The sequence below is a fragment of the Miscanthus floridulus genome, chromosome 3 (genome assembly GCF_019320115.1).
Source record: "Miscanthus floridulus cultivar M001 chromosome 3, ASM1932011v1, whole genome shotgun sequence".
Lineage (NCBI taxonomy): Eukaryota > Viridiplantae > Streptophyta > Magnoliopsida > Poales > Poaceae > Miscanthus > Miscanthus floridulus.
The window spans coordinates 11,568,676-11,593,867 of record NC_089582.1 but is presented as its reverse complement, the minus strand read 5'-3'; the positions used below and the strand labels follow the sequence as shown (position 1 = coordinate 11,593,867).

Here is a 25,192-nt window from a genome sequence, read left to right as displayed (position 1 = left end):
CAATTTGCTGATATATTTATATAAATAATTCCATTCTTTCTTGTTTACAAATAAATAAAAAATATATTTTAAAATTTGAAATTTTAAATTTTGAAACTTCGAATAAAATTTTAAGAGACTAAATGACCTCAAATTAAAATTCTTTAAATATCAAAGTTGTATAACTCATCAAGATTTACAACTTTTATTTTGGTCATCTTGTCATTTGACTTTGTTTGAATGACTCAAAATTTGAATTTCAAAAAAATTCAACTTGTAACAACATTTTGAAAGAGTATATGATTTGAACTGAAAAAGTCATGAATATAAAAGTTGTACAAGTCATCATGATGTACAAGTTTCATTTTAGTCAACTTTTCATTTGACAAAGTTTGATGATTCAAATTTTGAATTTCAAAAAATGACAACTTCAAACCAGATTTTCAAATCCTAAATGGTTTCAGCTTAAAAAGTCATGAATAACAAAGTTGTTGAACTTATCAAGATCTACAACTTTTATTTTGGTCATTTCTTTCTTTGAGAAAGTGTTAGCAAACATTGTTTACAAATTGACATATCTCTCCACTAGTTTCATAAACTACGTGTGAGATTCATGAATTTGTGACCTATGTTTGCTAACACTTTCTCAAATAAAGAAATAACCAAAATAAAAGTTGTAGATCTTGATGAGTTCTATAACTTTTGTATTCAATAGTTTTTCAGCTGAGATCAATTAGTGTTTCAAAAACTAGTTTGAAGTTGTAGTTTGTTTAAATTCAAAATTTAAATTGTCTAAACAAAGTTGTAGGAAAATATGAATAAAGTAATAACAGTAAGAACTCAACAAATTGATAGAGCATAATTTTAGAAAATTTTAGGAAAAAATCATCATATTTGAAGTTAGTACGAGGGAGAAAGACAAGTTACAAGTTTCAGCCACTGATTAAAAAGAGAAATCATACTTTTATACATCGGGTATTTATAGGGGTGGCTGGTGATTCAGCCGCCCCTACAAATGGTCATAGCAGGGGCAGCTGGTAATAGCGGCCCCTACAAATCAAACAGTAGGCCCCTACAAATCAACTCATTTGTAAGGGCGGCTGGTAATACCGTGCCATTTGTAGGAGCGATTGCTATGTTGGGGCCGAGCACGCCCACTGTAGAGGGCTGCTCCAACACCAGCCGTCCCTAAAAAAGAGTCGTTGCTACAAAGCCTTTTTCACGTAGTGGTAGGGACGACCGGGAATTTGTAGAGGTGGCTTAAAAACAAGCTGCCCTAAAAATCGTTTTTCAGAAATCACAAAATTGTGCCTAAAAAGTAGCATTTTTTTAAATTCAGGGAGACCTCATCCGGGCATCTACGTGCGCACCGGCCATTGTAGGCAATTTTTCGGCAATTTTTCACACGAAAACACGCACTTGCAGCCACCGGCGCTCGAACCTGCGATCTCCACCCTCGCGCACTCCTCCCTTAACCACTCCACCTATAAGTTGTGTCCATTTAGGATATTTGTCCTCCTCATTTTATCTTCATATGGTTTTGAAATGAGTATTTGAGACCCTAAATGAATCCAAATATAAAAGTTGTCACCTACAAAGTTTTATAAATTTTTGATATCTACAACTTTGGTTTTGGTCACTTTTCCATCCGAGGTCGTTTAAGAAATTTTAATTTCAAATGTGCGCAGACCAAATTTTTGATTGATAGATGATTTGAAACAAAAAAGTTGTCAACCACAAAGTTGTTTATCTTTTCGAGATCTACAACTTTTGTTTTGGTCGTTTCTCCATCCGAGATCATTTTAAAAAATTTGAATTTCAAATCTAAAAAATTCAAACGTAATTTTTATTAGATAGATGATTACAAATGAAAAAGTTATAAACTATAAAGTTATTTAACTTTTCGAGATCTACAACTTTTGTTTTGGTTGCTTCTCGATTCGAGGTTGTTTGAAATTTTTGAATTTCAAATGTGAAAAATCCAGACATAATTTTTATTGGATAGATGATTTCAAATAAAAAAAGTTGTCAACTACAAAGTTCTATAACTTTTTAAGATCTACAACTTCCATTTTGGCCATTTCTCCATCCGAGGTTATTTAAAAATTTGAATTTCACTATGTAATTTTACTATTTAGCGTCCATTTTTAAAGGTGGCTTTAGATCCAACCGCCTCAACAAATCGATTTGTATGCGCAGCTCTAGATCTTGTTGCCCCTACAGATAGGGCCATTTGTAGAAGTAGCTGAAAATACCAACCGTCCCTACAAATTAATTTCTAGAGGTGGCTCATTTTGGAAACCATTTATGGAGGCGGTTTTAGATTGAGCCGCCCATACAAATAAACATCCGGACTCCAAATTGGACATTCTATATATGCATTTCTATCGCCTTGACAAGATCACAATGGTGCAGCCTATTAAGCAATTTGAGTAACCGGCTCAAGCCGGTTTCTGCTAGGTGAGGTGAAAACTTTCTGAAGTCGTATTTTCTTCATCCAAACTCAAAATTTGACATGCTATGTATGATTTTCAATCGTCACAACGAGAGCAACTCAACGGTGGAGTCCATTATGAATTTTGACAAAGCTACCAAAATCGGCCTATCACTACTGGAAACCCGCACTTTGCCGAGTGTCTGCGGCACTTGGCAAAGCCCGAAATACACTCGGCAAAGGCTTTGCCGAGTGCCGCACTCGGCAAAGAATTAATCGGCAAAGAAGCCTTTGTCGAGTGCTTTTTGTCGGGCACTCGGCAAAGCCTTTGCCGAGTGCCAGAAAAGCACTCGGCAAAATGAAAATGCGAAAAAACCCAAAAATAATAGCAAATTTTTTTTTCGGGGAAGGCCGCCACCAGCCAGCGCCTGTCCGTCCAGCGCCACCGGCCATCGAAGTCGCTGCATTTTTTGCGCAAAATTCGTAGCTAACGCGGCCGGTGGGATTCGAACTCACGACCTGTCCCTCGCGTGTCTGCTGCTCTACCACTGCACTACACTGTCACTTGTGTCTAAATTCCGTTATCTATCCTCATATATTATACTAAACCGAGAGTAAATTGCTTGTTTGAGGCCCTAAACGAATTCAAATAAAAAAGTGGTCAACTATAAAGTTTCATAACTTTTCGAGATCTACAATTTTCATTTAGAAGTTTTTTCATCCGAGGTCATTTGAAAAATTCGAATTTTAAATTTGAGAGATTCAAACGTAGTTTTGCATGATAAGATGATTTCAAATCAAAAAGTTGTCAACTACATAGTTTCATAACTTTTGGAGATCTACAATTTTCGTTTAGGAAGTTTTTCCATCCGAGGTCTTTTGAAAAATTAAAATTTTAAAATTTTCAAATTCAAACGCCGTTTTTGCATGACAAGATGATTTCAAATCAAAATGTTGCCAACTATAAAATTTCATAACTTCTCAAGATCTACAAAGTTTATTTTGGTCATTTGTTCATCCGACATAGTGGTAGTAACATTATTCACAAATCTTATATATCCCTCTTCTACTTTCATGAAACTAATATGAGACATATGAGAGAGATGTAGATTTTATGAACAACGTTATTGTTGTTTTGTCAAATGAAGAAATGACCAAAATAAACTTTGTAGATCTTGAGAAGTTATGCAACTTTGTAGTTGAAAAGTTTTTCATTTGAATTCATTTCGGGCCTCAAAAATTGCTTTGAAAAAATAATTTACCGAGGGCCAAAAAAATGCACACGGCAAAATGCCTCTTTGCCGAGTGCCGAAAAATGGCACTCGGCAAAATATATCTTTGCCGAGTGCCAAAAAAAAAAACACTCGGCAAAACCATCTTTGCCGAGTGCCGAAAAAAACACTCGGCAAAGCCGTCTTTACCGAGTGCCCGATAAAATACACTCGGCAAAGCTTCCGGCACTCGACAAAGTGCCGGTTTCCGGTAGTGTATGTCGGTTCTCAAATCATCCTTTGTACAATTTTGGTTGTCAACAACTATGTTCCTCACTAATGATTCATGTAATAGATGCCTTGATGGCCTAATACTTTTGCGCACGTCACTATTGTGGTTTTCAAGTAGTAAAATAAAACAAAAAAATGAGTAACAACAACCAACAGATATAATATGAAACAAATTGTGTCAAATTGTATACATCGATCTACATCTCATCATTGACCAACGACTGATGATATTTGAAGGAATTTGTCTTTTTCTTCTGGGACTTGGTTGAAACAGTTTGCTAGTTATGAATAAATAACTGGACCAGATCTCTCAGGAATGCAACATTAATATAATGATAACAGTGACGATAAGTAATAGACAAAGCAACATGCCAAGCAGCAGGAACGGGCAGCAGCAGCCCCCATGGGTGAACATACTCAATAAAAGGAGCTAGATGCACGAGATCAGTAAGAGCAGTATCTCCAGCAGGAATAGGGGCAGGGTCAGATCACACCTCTGTAGGCTGTAGCGGCGTCATCCTCCATTCGTGCTTTAGGATGCCAGCGCAAGACATCAAAGCCCAGAGATGGGTGATGAACTCACCACCCTTGGCGAGGTGCTCCATGTGCTCCTCCACATTGTTGGATGGGGCGGCATAGAGCAAAGCCTGCACCCAGAAATCTTCCAGCACCTTCCAATGGTTCGGATTCGATTGGAGCAGATTCACCAGCTCTAAACCCTGCCAGAAGATGCGGAACCCATCATGTGATCCTCCAAATTTTCTGAACAACTCTGCTGCTTTCCTCCATGTTATTCCACCTCTTGAACTGACCGATTCTACATCTTCACCTGCTGAGCGATTGAAAAAACCCTGCTGCTTCTTCCTATCACTTTGCCTTAACCGAATCAATGCCTCCTCCCAGTCTTCGCTCGTCCCATACAAAACCATCTCCATCGTCTCTCTATTATTCTTTGCATCTCGACATAACTCAGACCAGATGGTCTTCATTGCCTCTAGCTTGTCATTCGCCCCTTGCATAACTAACCCTGCCGCCGGCGCGATCTCATCATGCATGGATTTAGTATATACCTGCTGTGCAGGGAGTAGCTGCGGTGCCGAAACCACCAAGTATGCACAATATTTGGACAGTGTGGTGACCACGCCAGACGCCACTACAAGGATTACCACCACCACTAACATGATGATTCTCCTCCACATCAGAATGATGGCTCCTCTTGTGCTCCAGTTCACAGTAACACGTCGCGACGTGCCATCTCAAGATAACTTCCACAATGTCACGGCCACGGCAGTGTTCGATCCATGGAATGCCGTTACCTGTGCTACTCTGAGCTTGACGAAACGAGAAGGACCCGGTCTCTACCTCGCGTCTGTGGTTTCTAACAAATCCGATGATGGAAGCTTTCACATCAGCGTGCAGCGCAACGGCATCCCCTGTCTGGACGCCCCACATCTCCCGGAACACTTGCTCAACATACTGCAGTCCAAGCATCACAAAAGTAAGGGAATATATTTGGTAAAGACAGGACTTCAGAGCCCTGATGAAGAAATTGCACTCGCTCGTACTGGCTGATTCAATTACTAAATATTGCCCGAGTTTATTCTGCCACAGGTGCCTGTCAAACCATTTGTTAATCCTACGCAGCATAAAGGCTCTCCATCTCATCCAACCGCTTGCTTCCTCTTCGTTCATGATGTAATCACAGACCAGGGCGACCCTGGCCCAATTTGACGTCCAGCACCGTAACAGCTGCGATGCTTGCAGTGAAGCCAGGGTCACCAATATGAACACAGTGAACACAAGATCTGTCGTTGTGGTGCCCACAACAACGGTGGTGTCACCATAAGTACGGAGTAACCTTGTCCGAGGTATGATAGCGGCTACTCCAACAAAACATATCCCGACGACCGAAGCGCATGCCCAGATAGATGCAACTTTAGATTCATAATAGTAAAGGAATGCATTACTGGTGAAGAAGACGTCGTAGAGAAAGGCCAACTCCATCTCGATCACCTTGAAGGCCCTCTCATGGTCATTCTCTTTCAGAAGAAGCCCTTCAAACACAAAGTCACGGGTCATTGGGAGCTCTGACTCGGCACACTTCAACCCAAAGAAACGCCGTTGCAAAAGATGAGACAATGAGAGGGAGAGGCACACATCCTTCCAAGAGTGGACAGACATTCTCAATGGTCCTCTGTTGCATCGCCATATCTCATCTATCGTGACAGCTGGGATGAATATATCTGTTTCCCTCCAATAGACCACGTAGCGGTACCCTGTAAGCTCCTTTGGGCTATAATAACTGTCACTTATTAACATGTTGCCAAAGTCCTTGTGGCCATGGTGCATTCTTAAAACCTCCTTTTCCATGTGATGTGCAATCATTCGGATCGTATTCCTCAGCTTGCTTGGCAGCACAAGCGCTAGGGACCTATGGAAGCCCTTGATGAAAGTGATGGCAGACAGCACACCAATGGCTATGTAGCCAATCCTGTTGGAGATGGATGACATACTAATTAGCATCACATACCCGCAGTAGAGGCAAAGCTGAGATAGCATCTTCGAGAGCTGGCTCGGGTAGTCAAGACCATAAGCTGTGCTTGAGTCCACGCAACCAAGGAGGGTAAGCATGGACACAGCCCATATGGGGTACATCTCGCTCTTCACAGATGAAGATTGCATTAGGCCAATGCTATATGTCCCCAGGGATAGAGATAATACATTTGCAGCTAAGACTCCTTTCTGGACGATCCAGCGGTTGGACCAGCGACGCCAAGACCCAAAGCAAACAAAGAAGAAGGAGAAGGCAATGGCCACCAACGCCAATGCCTCGATACGGATCACAATCCCCCTAGGGCTCTTCCACATATCTCTCAGCTGATGCAACAAAGTTGTTGATGTTGCATTTGCCCAGTGCTCATCATCTATATTGCCAATGCTGATGTGGCCCACCTTGTAAGAAAACAATGAATTGTATATGTCAACATACTAGATTAAGCACAATTCTGCTAGCAAATGACACTTATGTTTAACAAATCAATTTTCCATTCCTGTGCATTTCATAACGCGAAAGAATACTTATCATAAGTAGTAAGCTGTATTTTTTTTGTTTCTAAATATATCTTAACAATTCACTATATCAACATATTACTGGTTTTCTTGATGAAAAAACATAAAAATACCAACAACTGAAATGGCCCTGAATCTGATTATGTTACGACGAATCGTATTCTAAATCAATTTCTTCTTCGTGTAGCATCAGGAATTTGTTGCAGAAAATCAATTCCAAATACTAATAATAATGTTTAGATTCTCCTGTATTATTAGAAAAAAATAGGCACCCAAAATAGAGTTTAACAGAATTCAAATCTGGGTGGTTGAGATACATGACCTGACCACAACTACCACCCCAACCAGTTGAGCTAGGTGTAAGGAAAATGGCACTTAGCAAGGGCCATATGTGATTTTGGTGGTTAAGTGACAACATGATCAGTGGGACTAATATGGTTTGCTTGTATATAAGGTTTTAGTTCATTTGGATGCAAGGATGGCTTGGACAAAGGCAATGTTGAAGAGCTTAGAAAACTTGCATTAAATCCAAGACATCAAGAAAATGAAGCCCGGATGAGAAGGCACAAAGAAACAAGCTGAATGTGCATAGACTGTGTGCACCGGAGCATGGATGCATCAAGCAAACAGGGCTGAAGAAATACAGCATTCACCTTAACTTTCGGTGTGCAACAGAGTGCCACCACCAAAGTTAAGGAACAGTGAGTGTAATCTGGAGGCTCGGTGGCATATTATACACACCAGACCTCTCGGGTGTGCACCAGAGAGGTATGTTGGCTACCCGGTTGGGCGATTCTAGACACCGGAGCCCTCTGGTGGTAGCACCAGAGTTCCCACTGGTGTGTCAGAGCAGCAATGGTCGAATTCCAACAGCTAGTCTACGTGGTGGCATTAGGTCTCTCTGATGACTGCACCAGACCTCTCCGGTGAGTACTGTGACTGTGCAGTCTGCTTCCAATGGTTAGTTATGGGTGTTGGGGGAATATACCCTCCCACCAACCGGCCATTGGTGATGTGTTGGAGCTGAGGAACATTTCTAGTGAGTTGAGGCTCATCTCTAATGCTTTAGCCAATAAAAGTGCTTAAGGAATTACTAGGTGATTAGTGTAGCACTTTGCGAAGTGCTTACGGTAGTTAGACCACCATATTGATGTTTTGTTCTAGGCTTAAGCTTAGTGTTTAATGAGGTTTGCATACCTCTTGCCACCCGGTGCCTGAAAACACCAACCGTGTTTGTGGCTTGGCTGCTAGCTTGTACCGACGGTTACAAGGCCCATGGCATCTGAGCCAGAATCTCGGTATTGAAAACATGGGGACCGGTCCGGGAAACGGGCACAAAGAGACCCACTTGTGCGTAGGGGAAGGACTGTGGGCTATCCACGGAGTTATCCAACTAGGTTCTTGGCCCTTGCGAGGGGCATCAACGAGGACTAGAGGGAAGGGTGAGTCTCTCGATATCTCAAGAAAAATACCATCGTCAATGGGAGTTTTCCTTCTCTACCACATTTATGTTTCCATGTTACTTGCATTCCATTGGTTGTGTAATTTACTTTCTAAGTCTAGCTTGCTAGGTTAGTTGATAGGATTGGATCCTAGGGTGCAAAACTCTTTTGTGATAGAGATAGCAACACTTAGCAAAATAATTGTAGTGCACATTTAGATAGAAATCTTGCATAGCTTTTGTCAAGTAGAATTAGTGGCCAAGTAGTTTTTAGAAGCCTAATTAATTCAACACCCTCTTAGGCGTATCGCTTGGTCCCTTACACTAGGCTCACTTCCTTCATGTAGGTACGATGATCTTAGGCTAACTCCTTGACTGACAAAACAAAGGGGCTCATGGCTTGACTGAGAAGATTGGGATCATGCACTGCTTGCACATTCTATGATCCGAAAGCACAAGGACCATAACCACATCGTGGTCATAGGTCGCCCTAAGCTATAAGGAGGGCATTGGTTCGATGGAAAGAATGAGTCTTTCTATGAGCCTAAACATTCTTATTAAGGTTAACCCAGGTGATCAAGTAGCTTGAAGGCCATCAGTAACTTGAAGGTTAGCTAGCTCGGGTCAGCGAACTATGCTAACATTTGGTTCATGTTTATAATGGTAATTGACCCTACAAGTAAATGTAGTTTAGTATCTTACGTTTGGTTATTTGGCCCGGTTTGCCTAATGTGTGAACCTATTATGCCTCTATTCATGGTGATTAGCTCATGGTTTAGCAAAACTTATTGTCTACCAATGCAAATTAGGATTAACTGCATATATGTTAATCCTTAATTGTTTAAGTTTACATGAGAATGTTAGTGTCTAATAAAGGAAGTTCAGGATCAGTTTGGTGAGCACCACAAGGAGAGGGAATGGCAAAACTAGAACCTAATAAAATTTCATTGTTCCCAAAAATACAAAACTCTAAGACTTGTGAAAACACACACAAATTATCCCAAATTCAAGACATAAGGCTATCATTAATTATCCTATGGGCCCTCTGATGGTGTTTGTCTTCACAACGGCACCATGGCCACACCTCTAATTGAACAAGCTTGCTTAGGCACTATTTGCCCCTCACAACACCAGTGCACCGCAACGTGTGTGATTGACCTAGCTCACACCATCATTATCATGTGAGTTGTTGTCACCATGCATGACTCCATAGAGTATTGCTTCATTGTTGTTGTTGGATTCTCTAACTTGTGTGTCATCACCTTGTCACTATTGAGGGCAGCATCCTTGGAAGAATTATGTAACAAAGTAAAAAAACCTACTGCAGGGAAAAATCCTCAACAGTTTTTAGACATTGTTACATAATGATTGACCTAGCTCACACCATCATTATCATGTGAGTTGTTGTCACCATGCATGACTCCATAGAGTATTGCTTCATTGTTGTTGTTGGATTCTCTAACTTGTGTGTCATCACCTTGTCACTATTGAGGGCAGCATCCTTGGAAGAATTATGTAACAAAGTAAAAAAACCTACTGCAGGGAAAAATCCTCAACAGTTTTTAGACATTGTTACATAATTATTCCTAACATTCTTTTGAAATCTACCAAAGAAAATTGAGCCGATCAGATGGATCCAAGATTCACTATGGTTCATAGAAGTTCATACAATCAATGATGCAAGAAACATATCCCATAATGGATAATTACAATAGTGTCACTATTGTTTTCTTAATCGGTGTTAGGGGGTAGCCCTAGAGAGGTTGCATCTATTATAGGGAAGAGTGCACCCTTTTGATGGTCACTAAACAACATTTTGACCGTCAACCTTGCACCTAAACTGAAGGTATAATTAAAATCATAACAAAGATTTATGTTTTAATTAATGTGTTCCACTTGTACATGGAAATTATTTGAATGTAAGGACATTTCATCAAAACAAGTACCAAGAGGCAAAGGGGCGTGGCAGGGGCCTAACCTGGCCCCACCACTAACACGTCACTAATCAACTCCCCTAACGAGGCGACACACTTTCAAGCTATCTTAAGTATTGAAACAGAGTTGGTTGCATCCAAGGGCTCTCATGGTTTGTTGCAAGGATTGGAGGGCCCACCATGGGTGTATGGACAGTGTCCGCAATGCCAAACCGCCTTAGCCCAACTATCAACCACCATGGGGGATCAATCAACACTGTTGGATGGATGGCAGTGGAAACCAAGAGTCGACCGACCCTATAGGGGTCGCCCGACCTCACATTGGTAGATCCACCGACTTTCCTTCCCCTAGAAGTACCCCCTAGTCTCTAAGTACTATAAATAGGGGTTGGGGCCACATTTATCATCATCTCCTCATCATCAAGTGGAAGATCACTTAAAGGAAGTAGTTCGTACTCCTCTCTAGTAGTTAGGCTAGTAGTGGGAGATAGAAGTTAGAGTTGAGTTCTGCTTAGAGTCTGGAAGAAGTCCTTGGAGTCTGGTATAGCTCTTGTATCTTTCCTATTTTGTAAGGTTTTCCCTATTTGAAATACTAGATGACACCCCGAGCATTGCTGCGGAAATTTATAGTATTGTATGTCTAATTGAACATTGGATGGAAATGTATTGTTGTTACATATATAAAACTCAAAAGGATACAACCATCTAAATTATATCCTGTTCATGATCCAAATATTTTTATACGGCTGACCATCATTGAAGGCCTGAAGGGCGTGGCTCCATGGCTCCAAGACAGGCTTAAACATACATAGCTGGCTTGGACTTGGTAGGTGACCTGTTGCATCCTCGTTCAATGTTATCTGAAGAATATTTCAGCCTTGGTGCACCTGTTGAGCCAACAACCACGCTTGGTAAACTCGATAAATAAAGAGGTTGGAGCAGCCTTTTGAGCAACAGCCAAACCCGGTAAACACAATGGAGAGATCGGAGCAGCAGGTTGTAAATGAGTTGAATGCCGCCGCAATTTGGCTCCAACTGGAGATACTAGTGATACAGTGGCCCTGGTCCCAATGGTCTCCGCCTGTATGGACCACCGTTGCACGCCCCCACAGCCTGCTTCAGCTTCGTGTGTGTGCCAGCGGGACCTCGACGATGGTGAAAACTGAAGAGCCCTCAGCAGACTTTGGAAATTAGCGCAATTGGTGGCTCACCTAGTCCTCGACTTGTCGAAGCTGCACGCGGTCACACGACACCATCGATGATATGTCTGCCTCTGCTGCCTCAAGAAAGATCGGGGAAGCTGCACGTGACTGCACGGCACCATCGATGATCTGCCTAGCTCCGCTACCTTGAGAAAGATTGGGGAGGGGAGATGAATAGCTTGGCCATGCGAATTCAATAAATAGTATCAGTGGATGGCTTGGTTGCCAGGCGGTTTTAGGCGCAACAATTGCTGAGTCCATCAGTGTCTCTTATGATTCCAAGAAGGCGACTCGACAGAGGAGGGAGGAAGCTAGAAAATTTGCGTGATGTATGGTTATGGGACCATTTGGTGACGTGGCTTAAGGAGAAGCCAGCAAAATAAGTTAATGGAGATCTCCTATTTAGTTATAGAAGATATACTTCTACTTTACTCAACAACTTTATTCAAGCATACTTACTTTGAATAGTATACTTTGAGATTTGTTACAAGCGTAGTACTAACCTTGTCAACTACCTTGTTTAGTGTGATTACATCTTGCACGGGTTTTGTCGGTGGTTTCGACCCTAGCAACAAAGATCAGCTTATCATGCATAGGGAATCAGAAGGGTAACACATGTGACACATATTTGTACTGGTTCAGGTACATGGTACCCCATGTCCAGTTTGGATTAGATCCCTTTATCTCGTGTGCTCGTGTTTATAAGGGGTTGCTGAGTATTGTGTAAGGTACCGATTGGAGGCTCTCTACCCTTCTTTATATAGACTGGGGGGCAGGGTTACATGGATGTTGATCGATTTACTGATATGTTTCTTAAGGAAATAATAATAGAGTGGCTTTCGAATCCTGACGAAGTTGGTGCCCTATCTCTTCATGTCATGTTGCTTGATCACCACACGTCTGATGGCGTAACCTAGTTCGAGCGGGCCTCAACTTCACCAGCTTCGGCCCATCACAATGGTAATGGTCTGGTATTCAGGCGGTGAGGTCCTCTATGTCCATATCACCGATAGTAGCCCCTAAAGGACTTTATGGCGAGCCAAACAAATAACTCAATCGTTTAGGTGCTGGTGCCGAAGGTCCCCGTGTTGTTGATCCCAATGTGTCGATGCTCACGAAGGTTCTCCAGTCGTCTACTAGTAGGCACCACTTTAGTCTTCCTGGTGTTGTGCACCATTAAGTCCTCTTACAGATAAGGATGAATGAGTCAGGGAATTCGAAGCGCCTCATCTTCCCCACTCCGTCTGTTACACACATGACCCGTGCGGGTAAGGGATCTTGAGTGTCCATTTCCTCTTTCTCTGGCTCCTAGGCTTGTCTATTTATTTAGCCAAGTGTGGAGGTGCCTCTTTGGCTCATCCCACTCCTTGTTCCTTCAAGTCTCTAGATCCATGGAAATTTCTTAGCTAATCTCCTGTTCTTCATGGCTCCCTCCATCCTCTAGCGCCTCCAATGGCAACAGCAGTGCCTGGAGAAGAGCTTCAAGATTGGCTTCCACTAGCATCCAGGCGTAGTGATGGCTGCTCATTCTAGGTGCTAGAAGCTTCACGATAAAGAGGCATCATAGTTTTGGGCAAGCCGGGGATGCTGATTACACTCTAGTAATCGAAGCATCTGTGGTTCGCCGATGGCAGGCTTTGCCAGGGCCGCTGGTATGCGGATGGTTGTACTACTATCCAATTGCCTACGGTGTCAAGCGGGGCTACCGGGACAGTGATGGCTATGTCTCCACCACTATACCAAACTGTGCCCTATGTAGCCTACTGGTGCAGATTCATCTGTACTGGTACCTTGCAATACTCCTTCCTCTGGAGCAATGAGGGTGGCGCACCTCTTCCACACTTTTGCCCCTACAGACTGCTCAACTATGAGAGGTGCAAGTGGAAGTTTTGCGAGGTGCCACTTAGCCTTTGCTTTTCGGGTCTCTGGCCTAGTCCTTGCTGTGGCATTGATGGAATTTTCCTTGTATATGCAAACTCTCCCCCAGTTTCTCTTGCACAAGCGCACTCGCCTTGTTTGCAATGCTAGGTTGTAGTCATGTATGGGTTGTACCTGTATTCGACATGTCTTTGTTATTGTACACTCAGTAGTTTTCGATAGGTCTTTGTTATTGTACACCTGTTAAGTGTAGTCGGAGTTATCAATAAAGGTTCTCTTTAATGAACTTTTTCTGTGCACTACTCTATATTCGACTCGAATCGAGTCTATTTTCTAATTAGTCGAGTGTTTTTGCATTTTTTGAGTACCTGGACCCAATGGGTCTATTTGATAGGTGTAGCCATAAGATAGTTCGACTGCCCTATGTCACAGAACCGACCAATTTATAAGAGCACAAGTACAAAAAACAATCGCCGAAACGATCAAATTTTCGAACTTGAGCCCATATAAACCCGGTAGTCAACCGAAATCTCGAAGGATTTCAAACCAACTTGTATACAACCAAGATCACAGTAATTCAACATAACATATCGTACGTTACAACATTTCACAGATGTTCGCAAATAGGTTACATCATCACAGCGTCATTGTTATTACAAAACAAGTCTTGTAAACATGCGGAAGCAAATAGTTTAACTCACACACCGAGTTCAAATACACATACTGGTTTACTGATCACCGACCGCAAAAGCATTCAGATAAGAGAAAGGAGATCATGCCCATGATCTAGTCCTCATCACCCGCCGGGTGGAGACAATACTTGCAGAATCCCTGATATAGGAGGTCATCTGCAACAAGAGGGAATAACCCTGAGTACGGGAATGTACTCAGCTAGACTTACCCGTCGAAAACCAAACAAATGACACCAAGGATTATGCATAGCTTAATGTAGTGGAGCTGGCTGACCCTTTCTTTTTGCAGAAAAGCATAAGTAATAATGATCAATTCTTAACCTGAACTAGCAGTGACTTTTTAGCCATTAACCTGTCATCTATATTAGCACCTGTACTAAGCAATCATTTTATTAGGGTGCAAACATTAATAACCATATCAGGTATTCATTGTGGCAACCTTATCATCATCCATTTAACCATATCGTTAAATTAATTGAATCTACGTTGCCGCTGCTCAGCCAAGTTCTCACTATCCGGGAGAGACGGCGATTCGAATCGATTCCTATCCAGCTGGAGGGGTATTCCTAAACACAAACCCTGCTTCCCCCGTCAGGGTCGCAAACAAGTCACCTTTGGTACGATTCAGGAGTCGCGAGTCCGAACAGATCGACATTCTCAGAGACCCACTCTGCCAAGGTTGTTCGGGACTCTAACCCGCCTTGGACTTATGCCAATGGCTCTCCGCACATCCTTACTACCTCCAGAATGTCGCCACTGCTCGCGTCCCCGGCCTGAGTCGAGCTACTAGGCTTCGCGGTCGGAACGACTTATCTGGCCAGCTAAGTGTTAGGCTGCGTTCAACATGACATGAGGACGTACAGCGTATCGGTCCTTAAACGACTCAGACGGAGTCACTATGTTCAAACCTACACAAGACCCCGCCCGGTCTTAATTCATTATTCACATGGTTCTTTTCCACGATAGCAAATATAGCCAACCGTGATCCACCTCATCCTAAAGCTCGCAGGTGACAGGAAATCACCTGACTTCTACCGCACTAAGCATGGCTAAGCATTTAATCCGTCCTAAACTTAAATAGGATTCCAGTGCGATATCTGGACAAGGAAGGATATATAATGCAGCAATTGGTTCCAACCAATTCCTATACTTAATGCATCATCAACAATAAAAGATACTCAATGTATTTGTGAAAACATAGGAGGCTTAATATGCTCCGGGGCTTGCCTTTCAGGAACGAGGAAGGCTGGTGGTCAGGGCACTCGGGCAATTCCTCCGCGGCGACTGCTTCGTCGGCTTCCTGCACCTCGGGTTCCTCCTCCTGGTTGGCTCCCTCGAACTCCAGCAACGTCACTCCCTCCGGTACACCTATTGCATGAATGCGCAAGATAAATATCATGGATGCACATGAACGAATGTCAGGGATGCTCGGGGAATGCACATGTCCGCTGTAGTTTTGCATATTCCAACTTAAGCCCTATTCAAATCACTTTCACTTACCACGTTTATACAACCTAAGGTATAATTGCTCATCTTCCGTTAATGACCTAGCACCTGCACCTAAGCATATTCTCAAGTTAGGCTAACCCCTAAACAATCAACGAGAACATTGCAACCACATACACTCAAGCAATTGTATTTCAGCAAAATGAATACTATGTAGCGGTACAGTAAACTAGCTATAACTGGAGATTTATAAATCCAATTGATATGCAACAAGACAATATGGAAAGCTTATAAAATTGTCTACAAAACATTTTCAGACCTCAAAGCATGATTCAAACCTTTACCAGGTCGAATTCATCAATCAACAGAAGTCTATCCTCACAAGGCAGAGAATCAGCAAAAACTGCAACCTAACTTTAAACAGCTGTAGTTTCTAAACTACTGGGCCAAATGCCCTCAAATTTTGACAGGAGCTAGCTACCTAATTTATCTACAACTCTTGTATTCAACTCATTCACAGAAAACCAAATTATCATGGGGAGCTTTCTAAAGTCCCCAGATCTGTCCAGAGGGACATGATGCAACAATTAATTACTAACTTATGATATAAACACTTAATTAGACAAAACCAACTTTACTATCTCATCACACATATCATAAGAACACCAGCAAGTAAAGTGTTCATCACCAAAACATTTCTTTTACTACCTTTCTTAATTTATTTAATTAATTAGTGGAAATAGTAAACATATATGAAAACTACCCCATTAATTCTACAAAAATTACAGTAGACACTACATGCTCTAAGTAGACTACCATAAAAATTTCACACCATTTGAGCAAGTATAAAAGCCTACACAAAAATGATAAGGCATAATGGCTTAAAATGGCATAATTAGGAAACCTTAGTGAAAAGTGTCAAGCAACAGATTTCATATTTTTCCTAGCATCCTTAGGGTATTAGGATACTACCTACAAATTTTCATGGCCATTGGATTCATAGATTAATTACTAAAATTTACACAAGAATCACCCGATGATAAAAGGAAAATCTATAACTCAAAAACTACACATGCAATGACTCTCAAATTTTAACCAGAGCTTCTACTATACAAGACTAGCTTACCCACAAAATTTCATAATTTTTGGATCACAGAAACTCAAGATATGATTTAAACAAGTTTGCATGCACTCAAAAACACTTTTCAAGTTCCTATTTAATTCACCCAAAATTTCTACATAACATGCTCAAGATATATTTTTATTAAATACTAGACCTAACTGTGAGTCTAACAAAATTGGAATCACTCAATTTGGATCTACCAATTAGGAGTTACAAAAATCACAAATCAGCATTCAAAACTGAAAATTTGAACTAGCCCTAAGACTGCTCAGCCACTGACAACTGGGGCCCGGCTGTCAGCTGACCCCACCGGTCAGTGACCGTGAAAGCAGAGGAGGCGCTGCGATGGCCGGCACACGGCGAAGCTTGCCGACGGCGGCTCCTCCGGCCAAACCAAGGACACCGGCGTGACTATCTCGACGAACCGCACCTAACCATGTCCTACACGACACCTCTACCGAGCTCGAGCAAGGACGGCGGCGTGCATGGCGAACGGCGGCGGGGTCCGACGGTACTCCGGCGAGGTCTGGCCCTATAGGGCGCGGCTAAGCTCGGTATGAGCTTCAGGGGGTCACGAGGAAGCTACGGGGAGGAAGAAAGGAACATGAGAAGGCTCCGGGGGTGGTCGGCCACGTAGAGCTCTACTCCGGCGAGCCTCGGTCATGGTGGCCGACGGCAGAGGGGATGCGATAGGTCCTCACCTAAGCTCGATTGGCGCTGTGAATGGTGGAGATGGTGCAGCTGAGCAAGGTGGAGCTTCAAGCAAGCTGGCTCAGGAGCTGGTGGGGCTGCGGTGGCGCACGAGCCCGGCGACGGCAGTGCGCTCGGCAGCAAGGCGGAGGCGCTGCGCTGCTGCGGCTGCGACAGAGAAGGAAGAAGAGTGAATGGGAAAGGCAGAGCGCGCGCGGGTGAGTGGAGAGGCAGCAGGCGTCGTCCACTTCAAGCCGGCCAGCGCGCGGCGCGGTCAGAGCGAGCCGAGCGCGTGGCGGACACGCGGCGGCGACGGCCTGACACCGGTCGGTCACTGTAGCGAGTCTGAAGTTTCATTTCAATTTCGACAGTCCCGACTGACAGGCGAATTTCAACGATGATTATCTCCTAAACCGTGATGATCTAGCTCAAGAGGTAGTTAACAAAGTTGAACGTCTACATGTGAACTACAATTCTTACAATTGGAGCTCGAGCTGATCTGGCTTTGTTTGCGAACTACAGAGCTCTAAACTAGGGTACATGAAACTGAAATTGCACTTAGGACTTAGAAATAATTTCAAGTGTTGAATCCACCTTCAAAGCTGACTTGTGGGACCTTTTTGGGCATGTTGTGCACATTTTCACAAGTTGGTCACAAAATAACTTTTGTTCCTTACATAATTCTCTACAACTTTGCTTTAGGTTGCTCAGACATGCAAACATCCTAAGCTACACTTTTAAAACAGTCAAACACAGGAGCTCCAGGGTTCCAAATTGGTCAACCATGACTTGGAAACCTAATTAGTCAAAATGATCAACATGAACATTGTTCCTAATGACACTCTAGGTGTAACTAAGTTACTTAGGATGATTATTAGCCACACCACACATTGGTCACACAAAATCAAGCAAGGTATGTACTAAAACAATGAAAAATACATGAAATGTTGCAATTGTTTCATAGTCATGTTTCACATGTTTCATGATCTCGTTGCATAGTATTAACTAATCTTGTTTCACTAAGTGAGTGGCACAAGTTGCACTCAAGTGTTGCACACTTTACATTTCATAAAAGAACAACACACATGAATTATACAACACGTTGCAATGTTTCGAACTTATGTTTCATGTGCTATAAGTTCACGAATGGATGCATGATGCTCATGTTTATGAAATGCAGTGCAAATGTGGAAGCTAAACACCAGGGGTGTTACAGCCCTCCCCCTTATAAAAATTTCGTCCCGAGATTTGAAAAGCGTACCATTGTTGATAGAATTCCTTATAACCATCCCTCAAATAGTCTTCCCTTTCCCACGTTGCATCGCGTTCACTACCCTGATTGCTCCACATGACTTTAAAGAACTTAACTACCCGACTTCGAGTCACTCGCTCACGAGTGTCAATCACTCGAACCGGCTTTTCTTCAAAGGTCAAATCCGATTTTAACTCGATATCCCCCAAAGGAACTCTCTCTTCAGGGACGCGAAGACATTTCTTCAATTGGGATACATGAAAGACATTGAAGATAGCACTCATCTCAGGAGGTAATTGAATCTTGTACGCCACTTTACCACTTTGTCCTATGATTTCAAACGGACCAACATATCTCGGCGCAAGCTTTCGCTTCACACCAAAGCGTTGGACACTTTTCATAGGTGAGACTTTCAGATAAACGAAGTCTCCAACTTCGAACTCAATAGGTTTCCTACGTCGATCAGCATAACTCTTCTGCCTAGCTTGAGCTGCGGCCATGTGGGTTTGGATAGTACGGACTTGTTCTTCGGCTTCTTGAACAAAATCAATTCCATAATATCTCCTTTCACCGGCTTCTACCCAGTTCAACGGGGTTCTACACTTCCGGCCATACAAAGCTTCAAATGGTGCCATCTTTATGCTCTCTTGATAACTATTATTGTACGAGAATTCGGCTAGGGGTAACCATTTTTCCCATGAGCCCTTAGCCGAGATGACACACGCTCTCAACATATCTTCTAAGATTTGATTCACTCGCTCAGTTTGCCCATTGGTTTGCGGATGATAGGCAGAACTTCTTACAAGCTTAGTCCCTAATAATCCGTGTAAGTGCTCCCAAAAGCGAGCAGTGAACTGTGGTCCTCTATCTGAGACAATAGTACGAGGGACCCCATGAAGTCGGACTATCTGGTTGAAGTACAACTCCGCATAGTCGGTTGGACGAAAGTCTATGCGGACCGGAATGAAGTGTGCCGACTTGGTCAGTCGGTCCACAATTACCCAAATTGAGTTAAAATTCCTCTGAGTGGTAGGGAGTCCAACTATAAAATCCATACTTATCTCTTCCCATTTCCAACCAGGAATAGAGAGTGGCTGAAGTAATCCAGCTTTCATGTGTACCGCCTTGACCCGACAACAAGTGTCACACCTAGCCACATAAGCGGCTATCTCTTTCTTCATTTTGGTCCACCAAAATCGTGGTTTTAAATCATGATACATTTTACTACTACCAGGATGAATAGATAACTTAGAGGAATGAGCTTCGGATATGATTTGGTTTCTGAGCTCTCTATTCTTCGGAACTACCAACCTATCCTTGAACCATAACACGCCTTCCTCATCTACTCGAAAATGTTTGGTTTCTTGCTCTTTCATCTTGCGCTTGATGTGAAACACACCTGCATCTGTCTTCTGTAGCTCGATAATTCGACTCTATAGAGTACAACTGACAGTGATGTTGTGCAGGACTGCAGGATGAAGAAGCTTTGACAAATGGACATCACTCTCAATTAACGAGTGGCAATGAGACTTTCTGCTTAAGGCGTCCGCGACGACGTTTGCCTTGCCAGGGTGATAGTGCACTTGAAGGTTATAATCCTTGATCAACTCGAGCCATCTTCTCTGACGCATATTTAACTCTGGTTGAGTGAAGATGTACTTGAGACTTTTATGATCAGTGTAGATGTTGCACACATTGCCAAGTAGATAATGTCTCCAGGCCTTCAAAGCATGAACAACTGCAGCGAGTTCCAAGTCATGCGTTGGATAATTCACTTCATGCTTCCTAAGTTGGCGAGAGGTATAAGCGATGACTCTACCCTCTTGCATAAGAACACCTCCTAACCCAATACCTGATGCATCACAGAACACATCAAAAGGTTTCTCGATATCCGGTTGCGCCAAAACCGGAGCCGATGTTAGAAGAGTTCGCAGGGTATGGAAAGCCGCGTCACACTCAGGAGTCCAGACAAACTTCATGTCTTTTTGCAGCAATCGAGTCATAGGCTTGGCTATTTTAGAGAAATCCGGGATGAAGCGACGATAATAGCCAGCCAACCCTAGAAAACTCCGAACCTCGTGCACCGAGATGGGAGCCTTCCAGTTCAGTACTTCTTGCACCTTGGTGGGATCAACCATAATTCCACCATCAGACAACACGTGTCCAAGAAAAGGTACCTCACGAAGCCAAAATTCACATTTGCTGAACTTTGCATATAGCTGGTGTTCTCGCAATCTAGTAAGAACCACCCGCAAATGTTCAACATGATCTTCTTCATTCTCAGAATAGACTAGGATATCATCTATAAATACCACCACAAATTTGTCCAACTCGGGCATAAACACTGAATTCATCAGATACATAAAATGTGCGGGGGCATTGGTCAATCCAAAAGACATAACTAGGTACTCATATAGACCATATCTTGTAGAGAATGCGGTTTTTGGGACATCCTCAGGCCGAATTTTGATTTGATGATACCCAGATCTCAAATCAATCTTGGAAAAGACTTTTGCTTTAAACAACTGATCAAATAAGATATCTATGCGTGGCAGAGGGTACTTATTCTTGATTGTAACTGCATTCAAGGGTCTATAATCTACACACATGCGTAGAGATTGATCCTTCTTCTTCACAAAGATGGCTGGGCACCCCCACGGAGATGAACTAGGGCGGATAAGGCCTTTCTTTAGCAGTTCATTCAACTGGGTCTTAAGTTCAGCTAGTTCATTGGGAGGCATTCTATATGGCCTTCTAGAGATGGGAGCTGTACCAGGAAGCAACTCTATCTTGAATTCTACTTCTCGATCCGGGGGCAATCCAGGCAAATCATCGGGGAAAACATCCGGAAAGTCACACACGACAGGGATATCTGCCAGAGACTTTGCTTGAACCGCATTGGTCGTGCTAGAAAGATTGATGTCCCTGGGTAACTGTACTAGAAAACCCTCCTGATTGCTCGGATCTCTGAGCATAACTACCCTAGTCGATGTATCGATAAGCACTCCATGACGGCTCATCCAGTTCATTCCCAATATCACATCGATACCTAGCCCCGGTAAAATTACCAGATCAACCTGATAACTTCGCCCTTCTATCACAAATTGTACATCCCCAACTACCAGCTTGGTTGGGATAATACCACTGGCAGCCCTAATACAATAACCCTCACCCTCAACAGTATATGTTTTCTGCATAAACTTGGATGCAAATGATGGACTAATGAAGGAATGCGAAGCACCTGAATCAAATAGTACAACTGCGGGGTGTTGGTCAATCAGAAACTTACCGGCAGTCACTACCTCACCTGAAGGAATCTCAGTAATATTTGTGTGGTTCACTTGTCCTTGACGGCCACCCTGGTAATTATTCTTCTTAGGGTAAGGGCATTCCCTTGCCCAGTGGCCTGTCTTATTGCAATTCCAGCACGGCATGTTGCTTGGTGGAGCTCTGGAACTGCCCTGACTGGTAGTGCCCTTGGGAAGAGCAACTGTAAATGCCTTGCGAAACCCAGTCTTGGCGGGATTCTTCTTCTGCGGGGGGCGAAACTTGGCGGTTGATGCTGGAGGACGGAATGGAGCCTTTTGTGCGACGGGAGCCTTAGATTGTGAGGCACCCGCCTCATAGGCCCTCTTACGACTTTTTGAAGCAGCATACACAGCATTGTTGTTCTCTTGCGATAAAGCATCGCTCACAAACTCATTAAAATGAGCGCACTTGCAATTTCCCATGGTCTTCATTAGTTTGGGGCTAAGTCCCCGCTTGAAGCTTGCAATCTTCTTGGCATCTGTGTCCACAAACTCGGTAGCATACCTTGCAAGGTTGTTGAAAGCTTGCAGGTATTCGTTTAGGCTCTTGTTTCCCTGAGTCAGCTTCATGAACTCTGTATGTTTGATCGCCATAAGACCAGGAGGAATGTAATTTCCCCTGAAAGCAGACTTGAACTGATCCCATGTGATTTGGGCATTAGCAGGCATAGTGGACCGATGATGACTCCACCAGATGCCAGCAGGTCCATGAAGTTGGTGCGATGCGTATTCAGTTTTGAGCACCTCAGTCAAGCGGAGCAGACGGAACTTCTGCTCGAGAGTATTCAACCACTCATCAGCTTGTAGAGGCTCCTCAGCCTCCTTGAAGATTGGGGGTTTCGTGTCAAGGAAATCCTTGAAATCACTGTACTGATTTGGATCCGGTCCTTGGCGTGGACCACGGCCATCACGATTCGCAATCGTACGGAGGGCCTCGGCCATAGTGCGCTGTCCTTCCGCAAGCATTGCTATAAGTTCCGTTGGTGTGGGTGGTGGTGGCGGAAGATCATCATCATCACTCGCACCGGTGGAACGAGTACGAGGCATCTGCACATGCGCAACTGTTGGCACAAATTTTGGCCTACCTAAATACATGTGAATATTTATGCCATGAGAGATAAAATAATAAATAATTCAGATGGTTATATGCCATATACAGAAATCATAAAATAAAACATAATTGAAAAGAATGAAATTAATATATCTAAAAGAGACGCATGACAAAGATGAAAGCCTATGCAAATATATACCCGTCGTATATATTTGTATACCATATATTGTTCATTCACAAAAGGAGGAGAGATGTATATTGTTTATCTACATTCCAAGGAAATAAAAACATATATATAGAAGCAAATGCGTTTGGACACGCACACACGTTGGGTTAATTAAATTATGGCCATGAGCGTACGTGTGTATATACGATACGTATCTGTACACAATTGACAAGCTAGCTAGCCAGCACATATACGTAACACACGTACGTGCATGCGGCCCAGCCCACACAAGAAGATGTCGACTGTACGTTCTCCATAATTACTTTGATTAAAGAATAAATAAACGGCCCAAAAACCAGTTGTCAGGCAAGGGGTTCAAGAGTTCACAGTTGCGCGCCTTACACGTTCAAACAGGGCTGCGTCTGGTCGACACCGCTCGCGCACGACTGCACGATCTCCGCTCCCGTTGATTCAAACTTTGGCGCCGGCACCGGTTAATCAAAGGAAAGAGCGCCAAAACACCACGGAACTGCTCTTGCTTTAGGCCTATAAATACATGGCCAGTAGTAGAGAGAAGCCCGGCTCCATCTGCATATCGCCTCCAGGCTGCCCCCGCTCCATCTGCATATCGCCTCCAGGCTGCCCCCGCTCCATCTGCATATCGCCTCCAGGCTGCCTCGCTGCATCACTCAACACATAGTGCCGTCAGGCTGCGCTAACCGCCCGCCGGAAGTTCACCGTCGTGCTGCTGCCCTCCGGCGTCGTCGAAGCACACATCAGCGGCCCCTTCGCAAGGAGCTGCTACGTCCGTCCGTCGGCCCCTCGCAAGAAGCCGCTGCGTCGTCCGTCTGCCGGCATCCCGAAGAAGGTGAGCGGCGTTTCATGGCGTTCTGCTGATCCTCTTCCACGTCTTCATCTTCACGGCTCCACGGCGGCGTCCGGCAACAACTTCATCAACACCATGATCAAGACCTCGTGCGCAACCTTGCTCTCTTGAGCAAGTTGCCATGAGATGATCCAAGGCCCCAAGCCAGATTTGTTATGCAAACTGGATAGGGAAGAGCCTTGTTCTCGTGAACAAGAGCTATCGTCTCCAAGATCAAGACCTCAGATGCGGCTTGGCTCCATCGGGCAAGTTGCTATGAGATGTCTCAAGACCCCATGCCGGATTTGTCGTGCAAACCGGACAGGGAAGAGCATTGTTCTCTAGAACAAGAGCTAAAACCTCAAACATGCAAAGATCGTCATCTTCTGCAGTCAATCTGTGCATGGGTTCAAATCAACAGGAACCTTTGCTCGGAAAGACACAGAGATAGATGCAAACTCCATGCAAAGCGCTGCCCATATGCAGTATATGTGTATATGCAGTCCTCTAGACAGTTGTCTTCTTTGCATTGCATAAGTAGCTAACCAGCGTCTACATGTACATGTGATGTATATTAGAACAGCCATACTTTGTGAACTAACTAGCTTGCATGTGCCTGGAGTGCGTCATCGATTGACTAGCCAGCATATATATATATGTGCACATATACCTATATATCGATCCAGCCATGCATTGCATATTTAGTCCATACATCTGCACGCCGCTAGCAAGTCTCGGCATCAAACCATAGCACAAGCCACATGAACAGAAAAGTGCCAAGCTGATTCATATACCTGATAAATTTGTAAAGATAAAATAAATTAAAATCAAATGATCGTCATCCTAATAGTCGCCGTACTATCCAAAGTTAATAAATAAATTAATATCCCCTTATGTGCTTAGGTGGTCTTCATCCTTGAACCTAGATCCTGCTGTGTCACAAAAATGAATCAAATAAAATTAGTCCTTCCATGCCAAATCACATGCGTCCATGCCACGTCCATCACCCAGATGCTAATTAACTTGCTGCGGCGTTCTGGCTAAAATAAATAATATTTGTCATAGTTTCCCGAAACCAGTCATACATGCCAAGCATAGACTCTCTATAAATACCGTGCACCATATGGGCACGTCAAATATTGCAACTCAGTTAGACAACA

General features: G+C 43.3%; 1 protein-coding gene across 1 annotated transcript; it reads right to left on the bottom strand.

Moving 5' to 3' along the window:
- Window positions 1–4,403: 4,403 nt before the first annotated feature.
- Window positions 4,404–24,437, bottom strand: LOC136543146 (uncharacterized). Its single transcript, XM_066535685.1, has 3 exons — window positions 24,351–24,437; window positions 5,095–6,867; window positions 4,404–5,003 (listed from the first exon to the last, which is right to left on the bottom strand). Exons 1-3 carry the CDS (start codon window positions 24,435–24,437, stop codon window positions 4,404–4,406), a joined length of 2,460 nt encoding a protein of 819 aa, XP_066391782.1.
- Window positions 24,438–25,192: the final 755 nt, after the last annotated feature.